Source organism: Rhinichthys klamathensis, unplaced genomic scaffold, assembly GCF_029890125.1.
Source record: "Rhinichthys klamathensis goyatoka isolate OS25496 unplaced genomic scaffold, OSU_Roscu_1.1 h1tg000105l_1, whole genome shotgun sequence".
NCBI lineage: Eukaryota > Metazoa > Chordata > Actinopteri > Cypriniformes > Leuciscidae > Rhinichthys > Rhinichthys klamathensis.
Window position 1 is genome coordinate 1,480,774 of NW_026606644.1, and position 18,025 is coordinate 1,498,798.

At 38.7% G+C, this 18,025-nt stretch overlaps 1 protein-coding gene across 1 annotated transcript in view; it reads left to right on the plus strand.

Annotated features, from left to right (window-relative positions):
* The first annotated feature begins 4,096 nt into the window (after positions 1-4,096).
* Positions 4,097-18,025, plus strand: part of LOC130087187 (macrophage mannose receptor 1) — an 81,395-nt gene continuing 67,466 nt past the window's right edge. Inside the window, exons 1-6 of the mRNA XM_056253412.1 lie at positions 4,097-4,239; positions 8,877-8,944; positions 9,020-9,382; positions 9,474-9,809; positions 13,461-13,796; positions 13,883-14,206. Of these exons, the coding sequence (XP_056109387.1) occupies positions 4,097-4,239; positions 8,877-8,944; positions 9,020-9,382; positions 9,474-9,809; positions 13,461-13,796; positions 13,883-14,206 (1,570 nt within the window). The remainder of the gene's footprint in view (positions 4,240-8,876; positions 8,945-9,019; positions 9,383-9,473; positions 9,810-13,460; positions 13,797-13,882; positions 14,207-18,025) is intronic.

Sequence of the window (18,025 nt, forward strand, 5' to 3'; positions counted from 1 at the left end):
AAATGTGACAGATGCTGTAGCACCTCAGTTTAAATGGCACGTGAACCGATCATCTCTCTTCACTAGCCTAGTTAATAGTAAATAAACACAAATGATCAATTCATACTTTGCAGTCACGTGACTACCATGGATACCAGGCGGGCAACAAACGCTGACAAAATGGCGACAAACAGTGGCCAACCAGGGGAATTGCAAACTTGCAAATTTCCAATACTACAATCAATTAACTATTTAGACAATATGTCACCGAATGTTAAAATTAGATATCAAGAAAAGATTAACATACTCGGAACGTGTGATCCATACACAGCACCCGCTGATGTTTTCATTGCTTTGAAGCAGGCAAAGTCTCTACCAGACTTGGAGTTTGGAGATATTTACATATATCTTATAGAGAATCCGTCACCTTACACCGCACAAAAAAAATGAAAGCCTACAAAAGTACAGATAGCTATCTTTTTTTCAAGAATGGATGGGTTAACAACGCTGTCGTGGGAGGTGAAAAACAGGAATATCTTCATAATCAAAGCAAAGGTCCGTTTGCTTATGTTTGCAGGTACACAAAGTGACATCTGTTCCATTGTGTGATGAAGTCTTCATCTGAATATCTACACCCTGCCTGCCGGCGAATGACAGCTTGATAAGTAGTACAAAATAAAAACTTATGCCAACTGTATCATATATGGCTAGCAGGATGTCAAAGATTGTAACCTACCTGCTTATCCACTCCACATAGCATCAGACAACAGACAAGAGCAGCTGGGGCAGCGAAATGCATAATCATGTTAGCAATCTGTTAGGCTGTAGTATAGTAATAAGTGTACAATAGTATGCGTAAAGTAACAGTAATGTGTCATTCATTTTCCATGTATTCTTCTCATATCATATCAAATCACGTACAGATGAACGCGTTCTCGACACCTACTGGCGAACGTGTAAGCACATTTATGTTAAGAATACACGATTGACATAGTGCATCCAATCGCACAACAACTATCTGGCAAGTCGTTTACACCTCAAAACACCAACTTTTGTATATTAAAACTGGCGACGTCCTGGCAAGATCCTTGATTAGTTTACCGGGTTTCGTTGCTAGAGAACGATGTTCTTGCCCGCCAGCCAGTACTTGTGACGTCACGTGCAAAGTACGAATAGGTGTGTGTTGAAAGATACAGTAACTTACCGAAATGCCTCATACATACTGTAATATCGATTTTTCAACTGTGGAAAGAGGTCAATAAAATAGCTGGAGTATGTCACATAACGTTACATTTACCTCAGGAAAGCCATTTAATGACCATGTAAGTTGGCTAGAAAAAAAATATATATTTTATACTTATATTTAGTATTAGTATAGATGAGTAGGCCTATTTTGCTAAATATGTTCACTATATTACTTATATCATTAAAATATTATAAAGTTGTTTTAATAAAAACCGCATTAGGCCTATATTTAATTTGAGTTGTTATTTTTAACCTTTAATAATACCAGCTGACAGGGCTCTCTGTCTATGTTTACAGCATTAGGTGCGATTTTGTTTTTTGAGAAAAATTAACATCTACTGTAGCCTATATGTTTATGTATCCAAATTGAATCAAGATCGGAATAAAACCACAAGAATTAAATTGAAATTGTAAAATTTGTATCAAGCAATAATAAAAGCAGTATAGCCTACCAATTATAGACACTATGCTGTCACTAAACTTAATACAAGTATGTGTAGTTAGGCTATTAAATGGTTTGACAACCACAATAACCTACACTTATAATGATGCAAGGTTTTTTTAAAACATCCCCCTCCCCCATCCCCCCATCCAAAAATCTCACTCCAGGCTGAACTCAAAAGTTGGCAGCTATGCAACACAACAGCTTACATTCCTTTTAGTATGCAAAAGTTTACACAAATTTGAAATTAAATCATTATTAAAAGACTCTTAAGTGTACATACTCAAATTACAATGCAAATCCAACAAGCATGTAAAATGTGCTTGATAGTCCTATCCGTATGCATGTCTACAACACCATGATATATGATAAACACGAAAGAACATTCATAACATGATTGATTTAGCATTAACCCTTAAAGACAATACTTTTTCAAGAGTAAAGTATGGATGGAGATAGATATCATGTGCTCTCTCAAATGCCTCACAACAAAATGACTATGGAGCGAATTATGTGCCATAATTAAACCAACGAATCCAGCATTTTGCAAACAAACTCAATCTGCTTTGCAAAGGAAAACAATTTGCAAACAAACAGAAAGCAATGTTTATACAAAAAATACAAAGGTCAATTAGAGCAAAAACGCAGTGGAGTAACAAATATTGTGTTTTACAAATATATAAATAAATGAGCCTAGATAATTTTTCACAAATAAATACAAACCATCCTACAAATTGCATGTAACCTTTGAACAAATACCAAATCTAGCGCACACAGATGCATATCGGTCTGTTATGATTGTGAGACACTTGGCTTTTTATGAGATCTCTTGCCTCGATTTTCTCACAAATGCAGTTGAGCAACTTCCTCCTCTAAAACAGTAGATGGCGCTAAGCTAGGGGATTAATTTAGCATAGTCTCCCAGGAGAAGCACTGATTTGAAACGGCCACTGGGTCTGTTTGTTTAACATTGTTGAAGACAAAATGCCACATGAAAAACAGATAATTAGATCTGTGATTTTACACAGATATCATACAACATATGAGAACCAGAGAAATATTTGCACGTGTCCAATGTAGAAAAAAAATGTAAAAAGCAACATATGATGGCAGAGCTTTCAGCTTAGATTCCCCTATCCTAGAGAGAGTGAAGTGCTACTAAGTGCTAATGTGGATTTAGATATGTAATAAACCTTTAGCAAAGGAAAACCTCAAGATGTTTATTAAGACAGAAACTCATCTGTTCACCGCTCATTTTCCTCAGCTGTATGCAAAGGCAAGCGCGTTTCAAATCACTGCTTCTCCCGGGAGACTATTGCTAATCAGTCCCCTATTTTAACGCCATCTAGGCTACTGTTTAAGAGGAGGAAGTTGCTCAACTGCATTTGTGCGAAAATCTTTTACTGTCTATGGAAAATCTGCCAGGACACATTTGTGAGAAAATCGAGCCAATAGATCTCATAAAAAGCCAATGTCTCACAATTGTAACAGACATAATACATTTGTGTGCACTAGATTTGGTATTTGTTCAAAGGTTATACAATTTGTAGGATGGTTTGTATTTATTTGTGAAATATTATTTAGGCTCACTTTTTTTATATATTTGTAAAATATATATGTTTTGGCTAGAAATTGACCTTTGTATTTGAACATTGCTTTCTGTTTGTTTGCGAGTCGAGTTTTCTTTTGCAAAGCAGATCGAGTTTGTATGCGAGTCGAGTTTTCCTTTGCAAAGCAGATCTTGTTTGTTTGTTTAATTATGGCACATAGCACATGCTCTACTTAAGGGCATATTACCTCTAGGGTTCGCTAAATTGCAAACTGGAGCAGGGAACAGCATTATTGCAGCAAAGAGCAAACACATTCTGCTATGGCAACGTTGCGGTCTATGTGCTCGCAACATTGTAACAACGTACCCGACAGGGCTGTAGCAACGTTGTTGCGCGACATTCAGCAACTGAGAGACGATGTTCTGACAATACTTTTTTTTTATATGCTAGATATAGATATCCCCCATTTAGCATGTTATGTTTTGTGGTTAATTTTTAATTAGTCATATGTTAGATAATTATATTTTTAAATATCGTTTATCCTTATTATTTATGGGCCTAACAGTAAATTAATTATAATCAACACCTGCAAGTGTACACTTTGAAGAGTAAAAATGACATAGAGGGTTATGTCACAGGTCGGGGCGGGCCAATCGGGCTGCACCCACCCCTCAGGACCAGTACCACCCTTGGGGAGTCGGACAGAGGCCAGGCAAGAAGGACAGACAACAAGACTTCAAAGGAATAATAATTTATTAAATATAAAATAGGATAAAAGATTTAAAGGTTGAGTCTTCTGCACAGGGTCGTTCCGTCCGAGGACAATCCAGGTGCGCGTTTCAGGTATGTACTCTTCTTCACGGTGACAGACGGAGAGCTTATGGCTGGAGGCCTCAGGCTGGAGAACTTCAGGCTGGCGAGCTTCACTGCAAAGCAGACAGGTGAGCATATGGGCACGTACTCTTCTTCACAGGCGACAGACAGAGGACTTACGGCTGGAGAGCTTCTCTGCAAAGCAGACAGGTGAGCATACGGGCACGTAATCCTCTTCTTCACAGGTGACAGACAGGGGACTTACGGCTGGAGAGCTTCTCTGCAAAGCAGACGGGTGAGTATACAGGCACATATTCCTCTCGTGGGGCCGGCAGACGCAGAGCTTGCAGCGGGAGGGTTTCGCTGCGAACAGACAGGTGAATATACAGGCACGTAAATTAATCCTCTTCTTTCCACAGACGACAGACAGAGAACTCACGGCTGGGGGACTTCACTGCAAAGCAGTCAGTCGAGCATTCACCCACGTGTTCCTCTTCACAATAGGCACTGTCAGATAATACACTCAATTGTCTGTGGAGTACAACAGTGTTAGCCTCTTCTTATATCTTCAGAACGTGATAGAAAACTCAGGTAAGTAATGGACATCCAGCGGGTTTAAGTTCACACTTCACACATCAAAACAGTGCATCACATCACTTCATCTCAGCACTCCGTGGGAAATACACATATAGAGGGCCGTCACCCATTTTCTGACCTGGCATTCACATCAAGGAGTCCCGTAGACACGAGAGAGGAAGATGGAGATTGATTGGACTACTCACAGTCTCTCGTAAACGATCTCAATGTCCAACGATTCCCTCCTTCCCGTTGAGTCGGCGTGCTCTTTCTCCCAAACTCACAGTGCCGCGCCCGTTTGCCGGCCCCACTTCTTCTTCTCCAATGCTCACGCTTCCTCCGAGATCACAGTCCCCAAAACAACACCACCCTCCAGTCTGTACTCTCTCCTCTTAAGGCCAATTTATACTTCTGCGTCGAGTGTACGCCGTAGTGTACGGCGTGGGCTACGCACGTAGGCAACGCCGTCATGAGCATTTATACTTCTGCGTTTAGGTCTGCGTTGCTCTGCAGTACAGCGCCGAAACGCTAGTTGGCGGCGGAGGGTTTTAATGTTCCACTGTGTTTAGATTCCTCGCGGCAAGAAGAAGAAGATTCCTCGCGGCTGTTTTGAGTTTAGGTTACTACAAGCAATGCCGACTGAAAGAGAGCAGATCATGTTGGAGTTGGAGCTTATCGAGGTGGAAAAGGTAAATTTTTAGTTTTTTTAACAGTTTCGCTGTACTTAGAATTTAAAAATGGCGGGCGGTGCAGAAGAACACGCCGGAAATGCATAGGAGGAAACGCGATGCTCCCAAGCCGACCAATCACAGATCTTGCGGTCCGCGTCGTCGCGACGTGTAGTTACATTTTTGAGGAGGTGCGCGTCAGGTTACGGCGAAGGGTACGGCGTATGGTACGCGTCTGTGCGTATGCTACGCCGTACGTACTGCGCGCACCCGACGCAGAAGTATAAATTGGCCTTTATCCTCCCCTAAGGGCAACGTGTCCCAATCGCGGAGCTTCACTCCTTTTTAAGCCGGTGTTCCATTGTTATGAGTCCGGCGGGAGGCAATTGCGGCGAACATTAGTTCCGCCTTGCACGGAGACAAAAGATGAAATTTCGTCACCTCGTGACAGTTAGCCAATTCAACTTTTTTAAGCATATGGTAATCAAATTGCACTTCCAAAAGTCATACATTTGTGAGAGAAAAAAACATATTATATACAGGGAGGGACTAACGTTAGTATGAGCAGACATGAGACAATCTAGCAAAGAAACGAATGAGACAAAAAAATCAAAGGAAAAATAAAGGTATGCGAGCGGTTTCCCAAAAAAAAAGGGAAAAAAAATTAACGTGCAACATGTACGCGCTTAGTCGCTGCCTGTTCAAGGAGTGCTGGAATCAATTAGGCCTACTCATCATTAAAGTAAATTTGGCTTCATTATGGCTTATAACTTTTGGCATAAAGTTAAATATTTATCATACCAACCTGACCAGAAGATGTTCAAATAAATGTCACATTGGACAAGGAAGTTGTGTTTGTATAATTCCGTATCTTATTTAGCTGAGGTAAATTAAACGCAATTCTCACGTATTTGCTTGATGATGAATGAGACGGCCCAGCGGTTGGTTGAAATTTAAAAGGCTGATTTTCGCGCTTCAGGGCGGTGACGAGTACATATGTTGTCCAGTGGTTGTCCAGACACTCTATAGCACAACAACCTTAAAGGGTTAGTTCACCCAAAAATGGGTGAACTATTCATTAATGACTCACCCTCGTGTCGTTCCAAGCCCGTAAGACCTGTTCATCTTCGGAACACAGTTTAAGATATTTTAGATTTAGTCTGAGAGTTTTCTGTCCCTCCATTGGAAATGTATGTACGGTATACTGTCCTTGTCCAGAAAGGAAATAAAGACATCATCAAAGTAGTCCATGTGACATCAGTGGGTTAGTTAGAATTTTTGAAGCATCGAAAATACAATTTGGTCCAAACATAACAAAAACTACGACTTTATTCAGCATTGTATTGTCTTCCGGTTCTGTTGTCGAGCCGCGTTCAGTGACGCTGATGACGTAAGACGCTGCTGATGTGTTATCTGGTGCGTCCGTGTATTGGGTTCAAATAAATATGGCTGGGCAAAAAAAATGCAAGTCTTCCTCTGTGTCGAAATCCTTAGACATGTTTTGTTTACAGCGTGCGTCTCCCTCAGACTGTAAACGAAGCTCGGGCGCACCAGACACACGTCAGCAGCGTCTTACGTCATCAGCGGCACTGAACGCGGATCCACAACAGAACCGGAAGACAATACAATGCTGAATAAAGTCGTAGTTTTTGTTATTTTTGGACCAAAATGTATTTTCGATGCTTCAAAAAATTCTAACTAACCCATTGATGTCACATGGACTACTTTGATGAAGTCTTTATTTCCTTTCTGGACAAGGACAGTATACCGTACATACATTTTCAATGGAGGGACAGAAAGGTCTCGGACTAAATCTAAAATATCTTAACCCTCTGGGGTCCTTCATTTCAGAGTCACACTCAGGACCTTCGGGTCCAAATGGGCCGGAAGGGTGGGATTAATATTTATTTTTTTAAAATCATCTTTTTTTTTTTACTTGTTTTTTATAATATTTTTTCGTTTCTTTTTTGGTGTTTTGAGATAATTTCAAAAATAAAAATGATTTGTAATTAATATTAATGCAATAATTATGACCCATTTTTCGCCATTGAATATAATAGATTTTTTTTTTTTTTTTTTTTTTTTTTTTTAAAGCTGTATTTCATTTTAGAGTCAAGCCTAGGCCTCATGAAAGCAATTTTTGAAATGAGATGGATGCCATCTGGTGGACAAACTGAGCATTTAAAAAATTCAAAACCCATATGTAATCTGAATTTATTAGTGTGTGTGTGTGTGTGTGTGTGTGTGTGTGTGTGTGTGTGTGTGTGTGTGTGTGTGTGTGTGTGTGTGTGTGTGTGTGTGTGTGTGTGTGTGTGTGTGTGTGTGTGTGTGTGTGTGTGTCAGAGAGATACTAATATAAAAATCTTCAAGTAGACTCTAATATAATATAATATAATCATATATTTTTTCTTCAACTTATTAAAATATCTGACTTTACTGCCACCAACTCTTTCTGCTTCTCTATCATATTTATAGTGTGTGATTTGCAAGATACCTATCATAGCCTGCATCACATATCATAGGGTGACCAGACGTCACGTCCCCGGTTTTGTTTGCCTGTCCCTAAATACAGAAAAAAAAACTACCTCTGTCCCCGTCTTGTTTTTGAAGACACAACATTAGGTTTTTCAATCAGATTGATAGTCAAACTGGAAATGTCCATGTTTTTTCCCCCTTTTCAGGGATTATGTTCCCAGTTTTGATCTCGGACGTCTGGTCACTTTAAATCATATATCAGAATATTCTATTACTGTTAGGCCCACTATAAATATTAAAATACACCGAACCATGTATCCTGTATCATAGCTACATTTGACCTTTGCAGCAACAACAAAAAAAACAGCGTGAAAATCAGTTTGGTACTCAGTTCGGTATGATTAATTAAACACGCAGATTACAAATTACAATGAGTGGAGCGGGTGACCGGTCCAAGATGGCGGCCCCACGGCTCGTCAGCATCAATAGGTAGTAGCGGTCGATAGGGCATCTACTCTCTATTATGTCTATGGTCTATATCTTACTACACCTAGAAAGTATCAGTTCCATCAAAGGTTACACTCTACACTACGCTCATGACCTCCTTATAATCCCCATCCACTGAATTGGCTCTATCACTCTCTCTCCTCTCTCCTCCTGTTGCTGGTGTGTGGTGAGCGCACTGGCGCCGTTGTACTGTGGCTGCCATCGCAGTGGATGCTGCACACTGGTGGTGGTTGAGGAGAGATTCCCTGATATGATTGTAAAGCGCTTTGGGTGTACAGTAGTACATATACAGCACTATATAAATGCCTCATTCATTCTATATTCTACACTGTCTTTCAAAAATTGTATGGACCAGTTTTATACTATGCAGATTGTTAAAATAGTACCTTTTAAAAACTTAATGTAATTGGTACAATAATTAAAATTTTGAGAATAAAATGCAGAAATTGTTAAAAGAAAAAAGGGTTTGGTAAGTTCTGATGTTTAATTAAACATATATGGAGTGCATTTCTTGACATGAAGTATGTGAAGTCATGATACATTTGCAATGTACTGTTTGTATTCACTCCTTACAGAACTGTGATAGAAATGTTTTATTAATGTTTGATCATCTCTTATTAGACTCCAGCAGAGAGGATCTGTGTGTTCAGTCATGGACAGGAGTCTGTTTGTGCTGCTGCTGCTGTCAGGTTAGTGTGATCATGTGTAATCTGTATTTATGATGATGTGTACACATAGATGGTTTAACATTTTGATTTTAACAGGGCTCTTCTGGAGCAGTTCTGCTCTTTCTCGTCAGTACCACTATATAAATGTGAGAATGTCGTGGCCAGAGGCTCAGAGTTACTGCAGAGAGAAGTACACTGACCTGGCTACTGTAGACACCATGGATGATGTGAACAGGCTGGTGAATATAGTGGATGCTGGATACAGTGGATCAGTGTGGATTGGACTGAAGAGAGGGACACAGAAACGTTGGGCTTGGTCTAATGGAGAAAGCAAATCTTCCCTGTACTTTAACTGGGGTTCAGGAGAGCCAAATGAGAATGCAGATTGTGTATCTTCTTATTCCGGCTTATGGTTTGATATGGAATGTAACTATCTCAAATATTTTGTTTGCTACAAGGGTGAGTTCCCTGTTCTTTTAAATGTATTATTGAGCAGTTTAACTGGGAAAGAACAGCTATGAACTTATTCTTTTTTTGCATCTCTCAATAGAAAATAATGGATACATCTTAGTAAGGAGCGCTAAAAGTTGGAGTGATGCTCAGAGATACTGCAGACAGTATTACACAGATCTGCCCACTATCCACAACCCTGAGGAAAATAAACAGATAACCAAGATTCTTTTATCTGGATATTACATCTGGATTGGTCTGTTCCAGCACTCTTGGGAATGGTCTGACAAATGGAGCCGCTTCTTTAGAAACTGGGCAGCAGGACAACCATCCCAGAGTTCAGGATCTGGTGACTGTGTCGGCATGTCAAGAACCAATTCTGGGAAATGGGCTCAATACAGCTGTGATCTGGAGTATCCTTTTATCTGCCATGGATGTGAGCATCTAATAATTTAGATCATGTTAGACAGAATGACTATCATTTCATATTCTGAATAGAAATATTGTCCATAACTGAATTTAACTGTGAGTGTGTACAAGCACAACAATGCACTGATCACAATTTTTTTTTTTTAAATGTAATTCTAAAAACCTGACACTCAAAACAGCACAATATATTTGTTTACTTTTTATTTCAAATAAATTATAGACTAACCTATACAGAAAGCATGCAAGGAAGCTGTGGCTTCACAAACAACCCGATCTCATGAGAAAATGTAGCTATTTTCCGAGTTGGTGATTTCGTATGAATTCAAATCATTTATTTTATTATGCAAAAAGCGTTAAGGTGCATTTTGATAATCTATACAAATGAACACAACTTTTATCAATTTTGAAGTGTAAATACAATCAGCAGAAGTCAAACGCTAAGCGTAGGTTATAAACAAACTACACCACGGTGGCAGGAGTTCAACTTCACCATCACTAAGCTTCTGACAACTCTTTCAGTCTTTGTTTAAAAACATTTCCCCTGAAAGTTCGAGTTTTAATAGTTCGCAAGAGTGAAATTAACACAATAACAGAATAAATATTAACAGAATAAACACAATGAGGCTGTGAAAGCAACTAGTTATTAGAAGTTTTTACCTGTTTGACTGATGATGTTTAATGTCCCCGACAACCGTGGTCCCATTTAGCCAGCCTTTTATAAGATGAGTAAAAGCTTTAAAAGGCTACAGACTACAAAGGTTGTCTGGGACATTAAATTACATCAGCTGAAAAGGTAAACTCATCTATACATTAGTTTTTACAGCCTTGCTGTGTTTATAGTCGCAGTCTTTATGGTGACGTTGAAGTGATGATACCGTGTAAAAGTTTGTTTATAGCCTGCATTTAGCTTTTGACTTCTGCAGATTGTATTTGCTTCAAATTTCATAAAAGTTGTGTGTGAAGATTATCATGATTAACAAATATGTAAGAATCATGAGCTTCTATGAGTCACAGACCTTATTTTCTGCAATAAAAAAAGCCAATGGAAAAATCATATTGGCTTTTTTGTCGAGTGAACCAGGGTGATGCCAACTTCCAGGTTGGCTTACAAAAATATATCAGTAATTCAGCACTCTATTGTGTCAGTCTATTGTCTGTGATTTTATTTTAAATCAGTCTATTCCTATTGTTTGACTTGATTTGTATATCAGCACCGGAAATCAAAGTGGCCTTCATGTATACTCATGAATATATAAAAAAAGCCATTTGAATCATATACAAATGCATTGTACCATTTTTCTCAAGATGCACTGTGATATTCCCACATACTTTCAAAATTAAAAATGCAATAAGTATTAACTGTCCATAATTTAATTCCAAAATACAACGTTTGGGTAACCACAACAGTAAAGTTGTGGTTAAAGAATAGTTGATTGTTCTTCACACTGTGACACCGGATAAACTATCTATGCAAGAACTTGAAGGCACCTCAGGACAACTTGAGCGAACAGCTACCCAGCTACGCTTAGGAGAGATTTGTTGCAAGAGAATTATTGCATGCTGCGAAGAGTTATTGCAATCGCTTCTTCCACCTTTGCTCTTATAGAGAGTGAAAATCACAGCACTTCAGGACTTCAGCAGGAATACCATCCTTTGCCGGGTGCCTTAGGGGCAAGGACATCTAGTGCTGCATTCAATTCCTCTAGGGTAGGTTCCATATACAGCTTATCCAGCACAGGCAGGCACTCAATGGCATCCAGGGCGTCCTCGGAGACCATGTTTTCCCCGGCATATAACTCTGAGTAGTCCTCCACTCATCATTCCATCTGCTTCTTGTATTTTCTTCCCTATGACAGACTTCAGGTGTGGAGTCTTCTTTTGTGTAGGACCCAATGCCTGCTTGATGCCATAATACATCCTCTTGATGTTTCCAGAATCTGTGGCAGACTGTATCTGGGAGCAAAGATGTAGCCAATAATCATTGGCAGATCACCAAGCCACCTGCTGAATCTTACTTCTACTGCAAGTTTTGTTGATTGGGCCAAGTCTTATAAACGGCCATTGCAGGTCTCTTTGCTTCAATGACTGGCCCTGTCACCTTGGCATTGGCTTCAAACTAATCTGCAGACTTTTTTGTCTTATTGCCAAAGATGGAAATGACAGTACTGTGCACAGCATCTGTTGCTCTCTCTCACTTGCATTGCTGTTTATTTGGCCTGGAAGGAAGAAAGCCCTATTTAAGTTGGGAGTTTTCATTGAGCTGTGTTCAGTCTTGAGCCCACCATCTATGAATTTCCTGAGTTCTAGAAGAGTTAAGTTCTGTTTCTCTGTTGCCATTGGGCTTAGTTTATGTTTTGTTTTGTAAAGCTATGACTGCTCTTTTGTTTGTAATTGAGAACTGAGATCAAGTAAAGACTGCCTGCTTTTGAGTTATCTGAGCCTCCTAGTTTGCTTTTGCTTCTGCACATGGGTCTTCTACAAACTGTCTTCCCAGTAGACCAGAGGTAGAAAAATAGCTTTCTCTGACCAAGAGACCCGGGTTCTAGACCCACCTTCCACACTTTATGTCAGTCAATTGTGACAGTTTCCTTGTGCCTGTGGTTATTGACCTGTTTATCAGGTTATCACCTTAAAAACCCATGCACCCAGTGGGGTTACCAGACCGTGGCAATGTAGCAACCAACTGTCTGGGGGCTGCCCAGCTTGAGGCAGGCGTTATACCCAAATGAGACACAATGGTCTCTCCCACCATCAGAAGCAACCCCTGGCGATTCACTTTACCGGTAGAGGCTTTTCACTTTTACTTTAACCGGTAGAGACTGTTGCTTCCCTTGTTGATTTGACACTGCATAGTGAAGCTGGAGTGGCCTCTCTAGTGCGTGAAGCCCAGCTAAAAATGTTATGGAAAACAAGGTGTTACCCATGCATCAGGTCAGAAAGATCCAAGGAAGGTACAACTTGGTTTTGATGCCGTCGCAGGAGTTGCCAGAGCTGCCTTCGGGACTCCAACTCTGGATTTATCCTCAGGGTTGACCCATGAAGCCTTACCCATGGCTAGGTATAGCCACAAGGCAGCAGAGGTGTCTCACCTTCACCTCTTCTCCTGTCAGTGGAAATGGTTCCGCCGGGTTTAGATGCTAAACCACACATGAAGGCCGTGAGCTGGACTTGGTTGTAAGAGGCTAATTGAGAAACCTTTGGAACATTCATAGTCTCTGTACGAATTCATACAAATTAGAGATGAAATTCATAATCACATTTGTAAGTTTTTAGACTATCTGATTACTCCTCAGTGACGGGTATGTTTATGTTTTAGGGTATGTTTAATTTTTTTGCAATTCACATCATACAAATTCAAATGAAATCCCCACCTCAGAACATAATTATTTTCCCTGTGAGATCAGGTTGGATAAAAAAAAAATCTTTAATGTCAATAATTTTGGATCAATATGTCTCCCAAATGTGTCAGTTTAGTTCTGAATAGGCCGTCTTTATTATTAGACTAGTAATATTCAGTCTATTACAAATTTAATTTGTTCAATTTCAGCTTATAAATTGCTCCAAAAAATAGTACGTGTTTTAGAGCAGTATGCTTTTTAAACATGATTGTATCTTCAAATATCTATTATCTTTACAATCCTGTCATTTCCTCCTAAAGGGCGCAAGTACCAGTACCAGTTTATAAAAGAAAGCAAGACATGGCAAGATGCTCAGAGTTACTGCAGAGCGAGATTCACTGATCTGGCCACTGCTGACAACATGAGCGACGTGAGTTTGCTGGTAAATACAGTGGATGCTGGATACAGTGGTTCAGTATGGATAGGTCTCCACAATGGAGCAAAGTATCGCTGGGTCTGGTCTTTGGGCCCACTGTCCCAGTACAGTAACTGGAATCCAGGAGAACCAAATGGTGATGGGGAGTGTGTGAGGAGTTTTAATGGAAGCTGGTACGATGAGAGCTGCAGCACCGTTCTCCCATTTGTGTGTTTCAATGGTGAGTCCTCAAATCTGGTTCATTTTCCCCCATACTTTAGCTGATCCTGGACTAAGGGCTGGTCTTTATCTGCTGTTTCTGAACAGACAGCACTGGTTTCATCATCACTGAGACTGCTATGACATGGAGAGATGCTCAGAGTTACTGCAGAAAACAACACACTGATTTGGCGAGTATCAGCAGCGCAGAGCAGCAGAATCTGATCAGTAATCATGCATCACTCTGGATTGGTCTGTTCCTGGACTCTTGGGAATGGCCTGATCGCAGGAATCTCAGTTTCAGAAACTGGGCAGCAGGACAACCATCCCAGAGTTCAGGATCTGGTGACTGCGTCGGCGTGTCAACAACTGATTCTGGGAAATGGGCTCAATACAGCTGTGATCTAAAGCATCCTTTTATCTGCCATGGAGGTGAGTTTCCACAGTTAACAGAATCAAATGATTCAAACAACATATTTATAGATCATTCTTGAAATAGAAATTACAAACAACTGTCATTGATATATATAGGGATGTAACGATTCACTCAACTCACAATGCGATACGATACGATTCACGATACTGGTTTCACGATATGATTTTCTCACGATTTTTTTTAACAAAATATGACTTAAGACAAATTGAAAAAGAGTCCTTTTATTTCTCAGACAAAATGCAGCAAATTTATTTGTAAAATTGAAATACATTTTATGCCAAATAATAACACGAAATTGACATTTTAAACAAATCCCCAAAAAGACCCTCCAGGAAGATCTTCCAATGCTGTTTTCATGTTTCAGCTCAGTCTGTCTGTTGCAGGCGGTGATACTGGCACCTACTTCACCCTCATCTAGCACAAAGTGTAATTTAAGTACAAGAGTGACAGGGGTTTCACATTGTTATAAAGGCAAGATTTTAATATTATTTCTTATAATTTGTATCATTACATTTGCAAGAGTTAGAAAAACAGAACACATTTAGAAAATATGCCATATTAATCAAATTATTTAAAAACAAAAATCCATGTACACATTTAGAGAAAGAAATAGTAAATAAATACAACACCTGGCAATGCAATTGCACAGCTTTCTCATTAAGTCTGTGGAATACTTCTTCGTGCTGGTCTTTCTCTTGATGAGGCAGAGCCTGGAATGCATTTATTACGGTAGAAAACAAACAGCCTCATATCGTTTGCCATGAAAATACAGATGCACCTTGATCTCCGTGGCTCAAGGGGCTGTAATTCCGCCAGTCAGTTTTGTTTGCCTATTAATATCTATTTACATGCAGATGGTTGTGACTAGAGCTTCTTACTGTGGTGATTATTAGTCAAAAGTCAAAATTTCAAAGAAGTTGAGCTTCACGCTCACGCGTGCTCACAAACTCCATTGGAATGAACTGAAAATGCTCGGCACCAGTGTGCACACACCATCCATAAAGCTAGCTACAACTTACAAAAAGCGAGGTCACAGTATAGTAAACGCCCCTGCTGATTAAAATATGTCTCGCGATTCGTTAAACATCTCAACCGACTTGAATCGTGACGTTTTTATCGATTTTCAACCGGCTCGGAGTGCATCATTACATTTCTATTGATATATCTTCTGTGTTGATGATGACGAACTCTTAATTTCTCTAGATGACACGTTAATTAAAAGGCAGATTGTCAGACTGAAATTCTCCTGTAATGGAGAATGCGCATTGAATGATCCTTCACTACAGACTGCCATTCTGAATGAGGTTTGTTTCTGCCTTAAAAATAATGTTCAGTTTCAGTGTCAAATTTTGGATGCTAACAGTACCATGACAGACGCCCAGAAAATCCAATATCATTGTGCTTGTGAGTTTTGAGCAGGCAACTCTCATATCACATTGTTGCTGTTATTAGGTTTGGACTTTTTATTATTATTATTTTGCTGGTCTTCCAGATCAGTGAAAAGCTGAAGAGCTTGGGGTTGGAAAGTGACAGCAAAATAAACTGGAGAAAAGGTGAAGGTGAAGAGGTGTTTCATCAGAAGATCACTCGTACAGCGAGTTCCAAAGGAAAATGTAATGAAAAGTAATCTGTTATTTACATCTTTATATAAAAATTATTGATATATATAAGAATAAAGGGGGTTTTATTTTTAGTCAACTAGATTGCTTTAAGGAATTGTGAAGTAGTTGTAGTAGAATTATCTATATTATTTAAACACCTTAAAGTGTCATTTTATGTAAAATATACCATTTACTATAGCTTCTAGAGTCTAGTTTCTAGAGTATATGCAGAAAAAAAGAGTGAAAGTATGATGATTTCTTTCTCATAATGAATCTGAAGAAATTTGATTGGCAGAAATCAATCTGATATTATTTCCATTTTCGGGTGATGCCTAGATGTTTCAAATTTAAAAATTATATATACAGTATATATAGTGAGCTTTTCTTTTGAAATTGGTGACACATTTAAGTAACTTTAATATGCTATGTGTTTACAATCAAATTCACTTTGTAAAACTAAAGATTAGAAATTCAGATATTATTAATTCATCAACATTGGGGGAATTACACTCTCTCTCTCTCTCTCTCTCTCTCTCTCTCTCTCTGCATTCTGAGATAACATGAATGATAAATAATAGATATATAGATATAGTAAGTATATATATTATATATTAAGTATATATGCTGTGTTCAAAATAAAATTTACTTTGTAAAACTAAAGATTGGGAATTCGACTTTTATTATTTTATTAACATTGTAGGCCTATTAATGGAAATCTCTCTCTCTCTCTTTCTCTCTCTATCTCTCTCTGAGCGGATGTTGAGAGTGAGTGGGTAGAGTTAGCGCACGTGAGTGGAAGAGAACGCTGTTGAATGAGTGAGTTTTTCTATCTTTTGCGGTTTGTTTGTGTAAATCTTTTGTTTGGCAAACATATTGTTGAGAAAGAGACTCTGGCCGTTATGGCAGCGTCTCAAAATTTGGATATGTTAGCGCGGAAGCATGGTATTAAAATCATCCCCGCGGAGAGTTGTTCTGTTAAGGATTGCACAATTGCAGTCGCTGAAGAAGTTGGATACTCTAGTATTTTGTCTGCAGCTAGAATGAATAGTGCTGTAGTGATTTTTTTTTAATAGTGTAGAGAAAGTCATTGACGTTGTAGTGAAAGGGATTGTCGTCAACAGTGTTTTTACCCCGGTAATGCCTTTGGTCCAGCCGGCTAAAAGGATTACGCTTTCAAATGTACCGCCATTTATCAGAGATGATATGATTGAAAGGGAATTAATGAGACATGGTAAAATTGTGTCTAAAATCAGGAAGATTGCGTTAGGTTGCAAGTCACCTCAGCTGGAGCTAAGTTTTGTCATGAAATTTAAGGTGGACTACTACGATTTATGCACCTTCAAAAAGTATGAAGTGCTTTGGTTGTGGTCACGAGGGACCTATCATTGGTGCACTGTAAGAAATTTACTGTAAAATTTACAATAATTTACTGGCAACTTCGGTTGCCAGTAAGACTGTAAAAATTTACAAGAGTCCTGTAAATCATTAACTACAACTATACTGTTAAACTTACAAGAGTCCTGTAAATCATTAACTACAACTATACTGTTAAACTTACAAGAGTTCTGTAAATCATTAACTACAACTGTACTGTAAAATTTACAGTCTTACTGGCAACCAAAATTGCCAGTAAGACTGTAAAAATGTACACAATTACTGTAAATCATTAACTACAATTGTACCGTAAAAACACAGCACACTGCTGTATATATATGTATTTCCTGTAAAATTGTCTTTACAGCTGTAACTCTAAAATTAGTCGAAATAATGTTTATGAATGCAAGAGAAATTACAAGAGCAACTATGAACTTACATGTACTGCTATACATTTTACAGTAGAGCATTTACTGTTGAATTTAATTCACTATCACAGCAGTGAAAAATCTCAACTGTAGTTAGTGTAAACATACGTTTGCTTTAAGTTTCAGCCTTTTTGTCAAATAAAACTCACAATAACAGGTTTTCGTAAATATAACAAATTTATTGTGCAATAATGTCTGTTTAACATAAGCACCAGATTCCAAAATATATTTGGAAAAACACAAATGGAGATTGCACATTAAATGAAAGGCTTTAGCCTTGGAAAGAACCACTGAGAACAGAAGCATTTAAAGGATTAGTTCATCTCAAAATGAATATTTCCTGATAATTTACTCACCCCAATGCCATCCAAGATGTTCATGTTTTTCTTTCTTCAGTGGAAAAGAAATTACG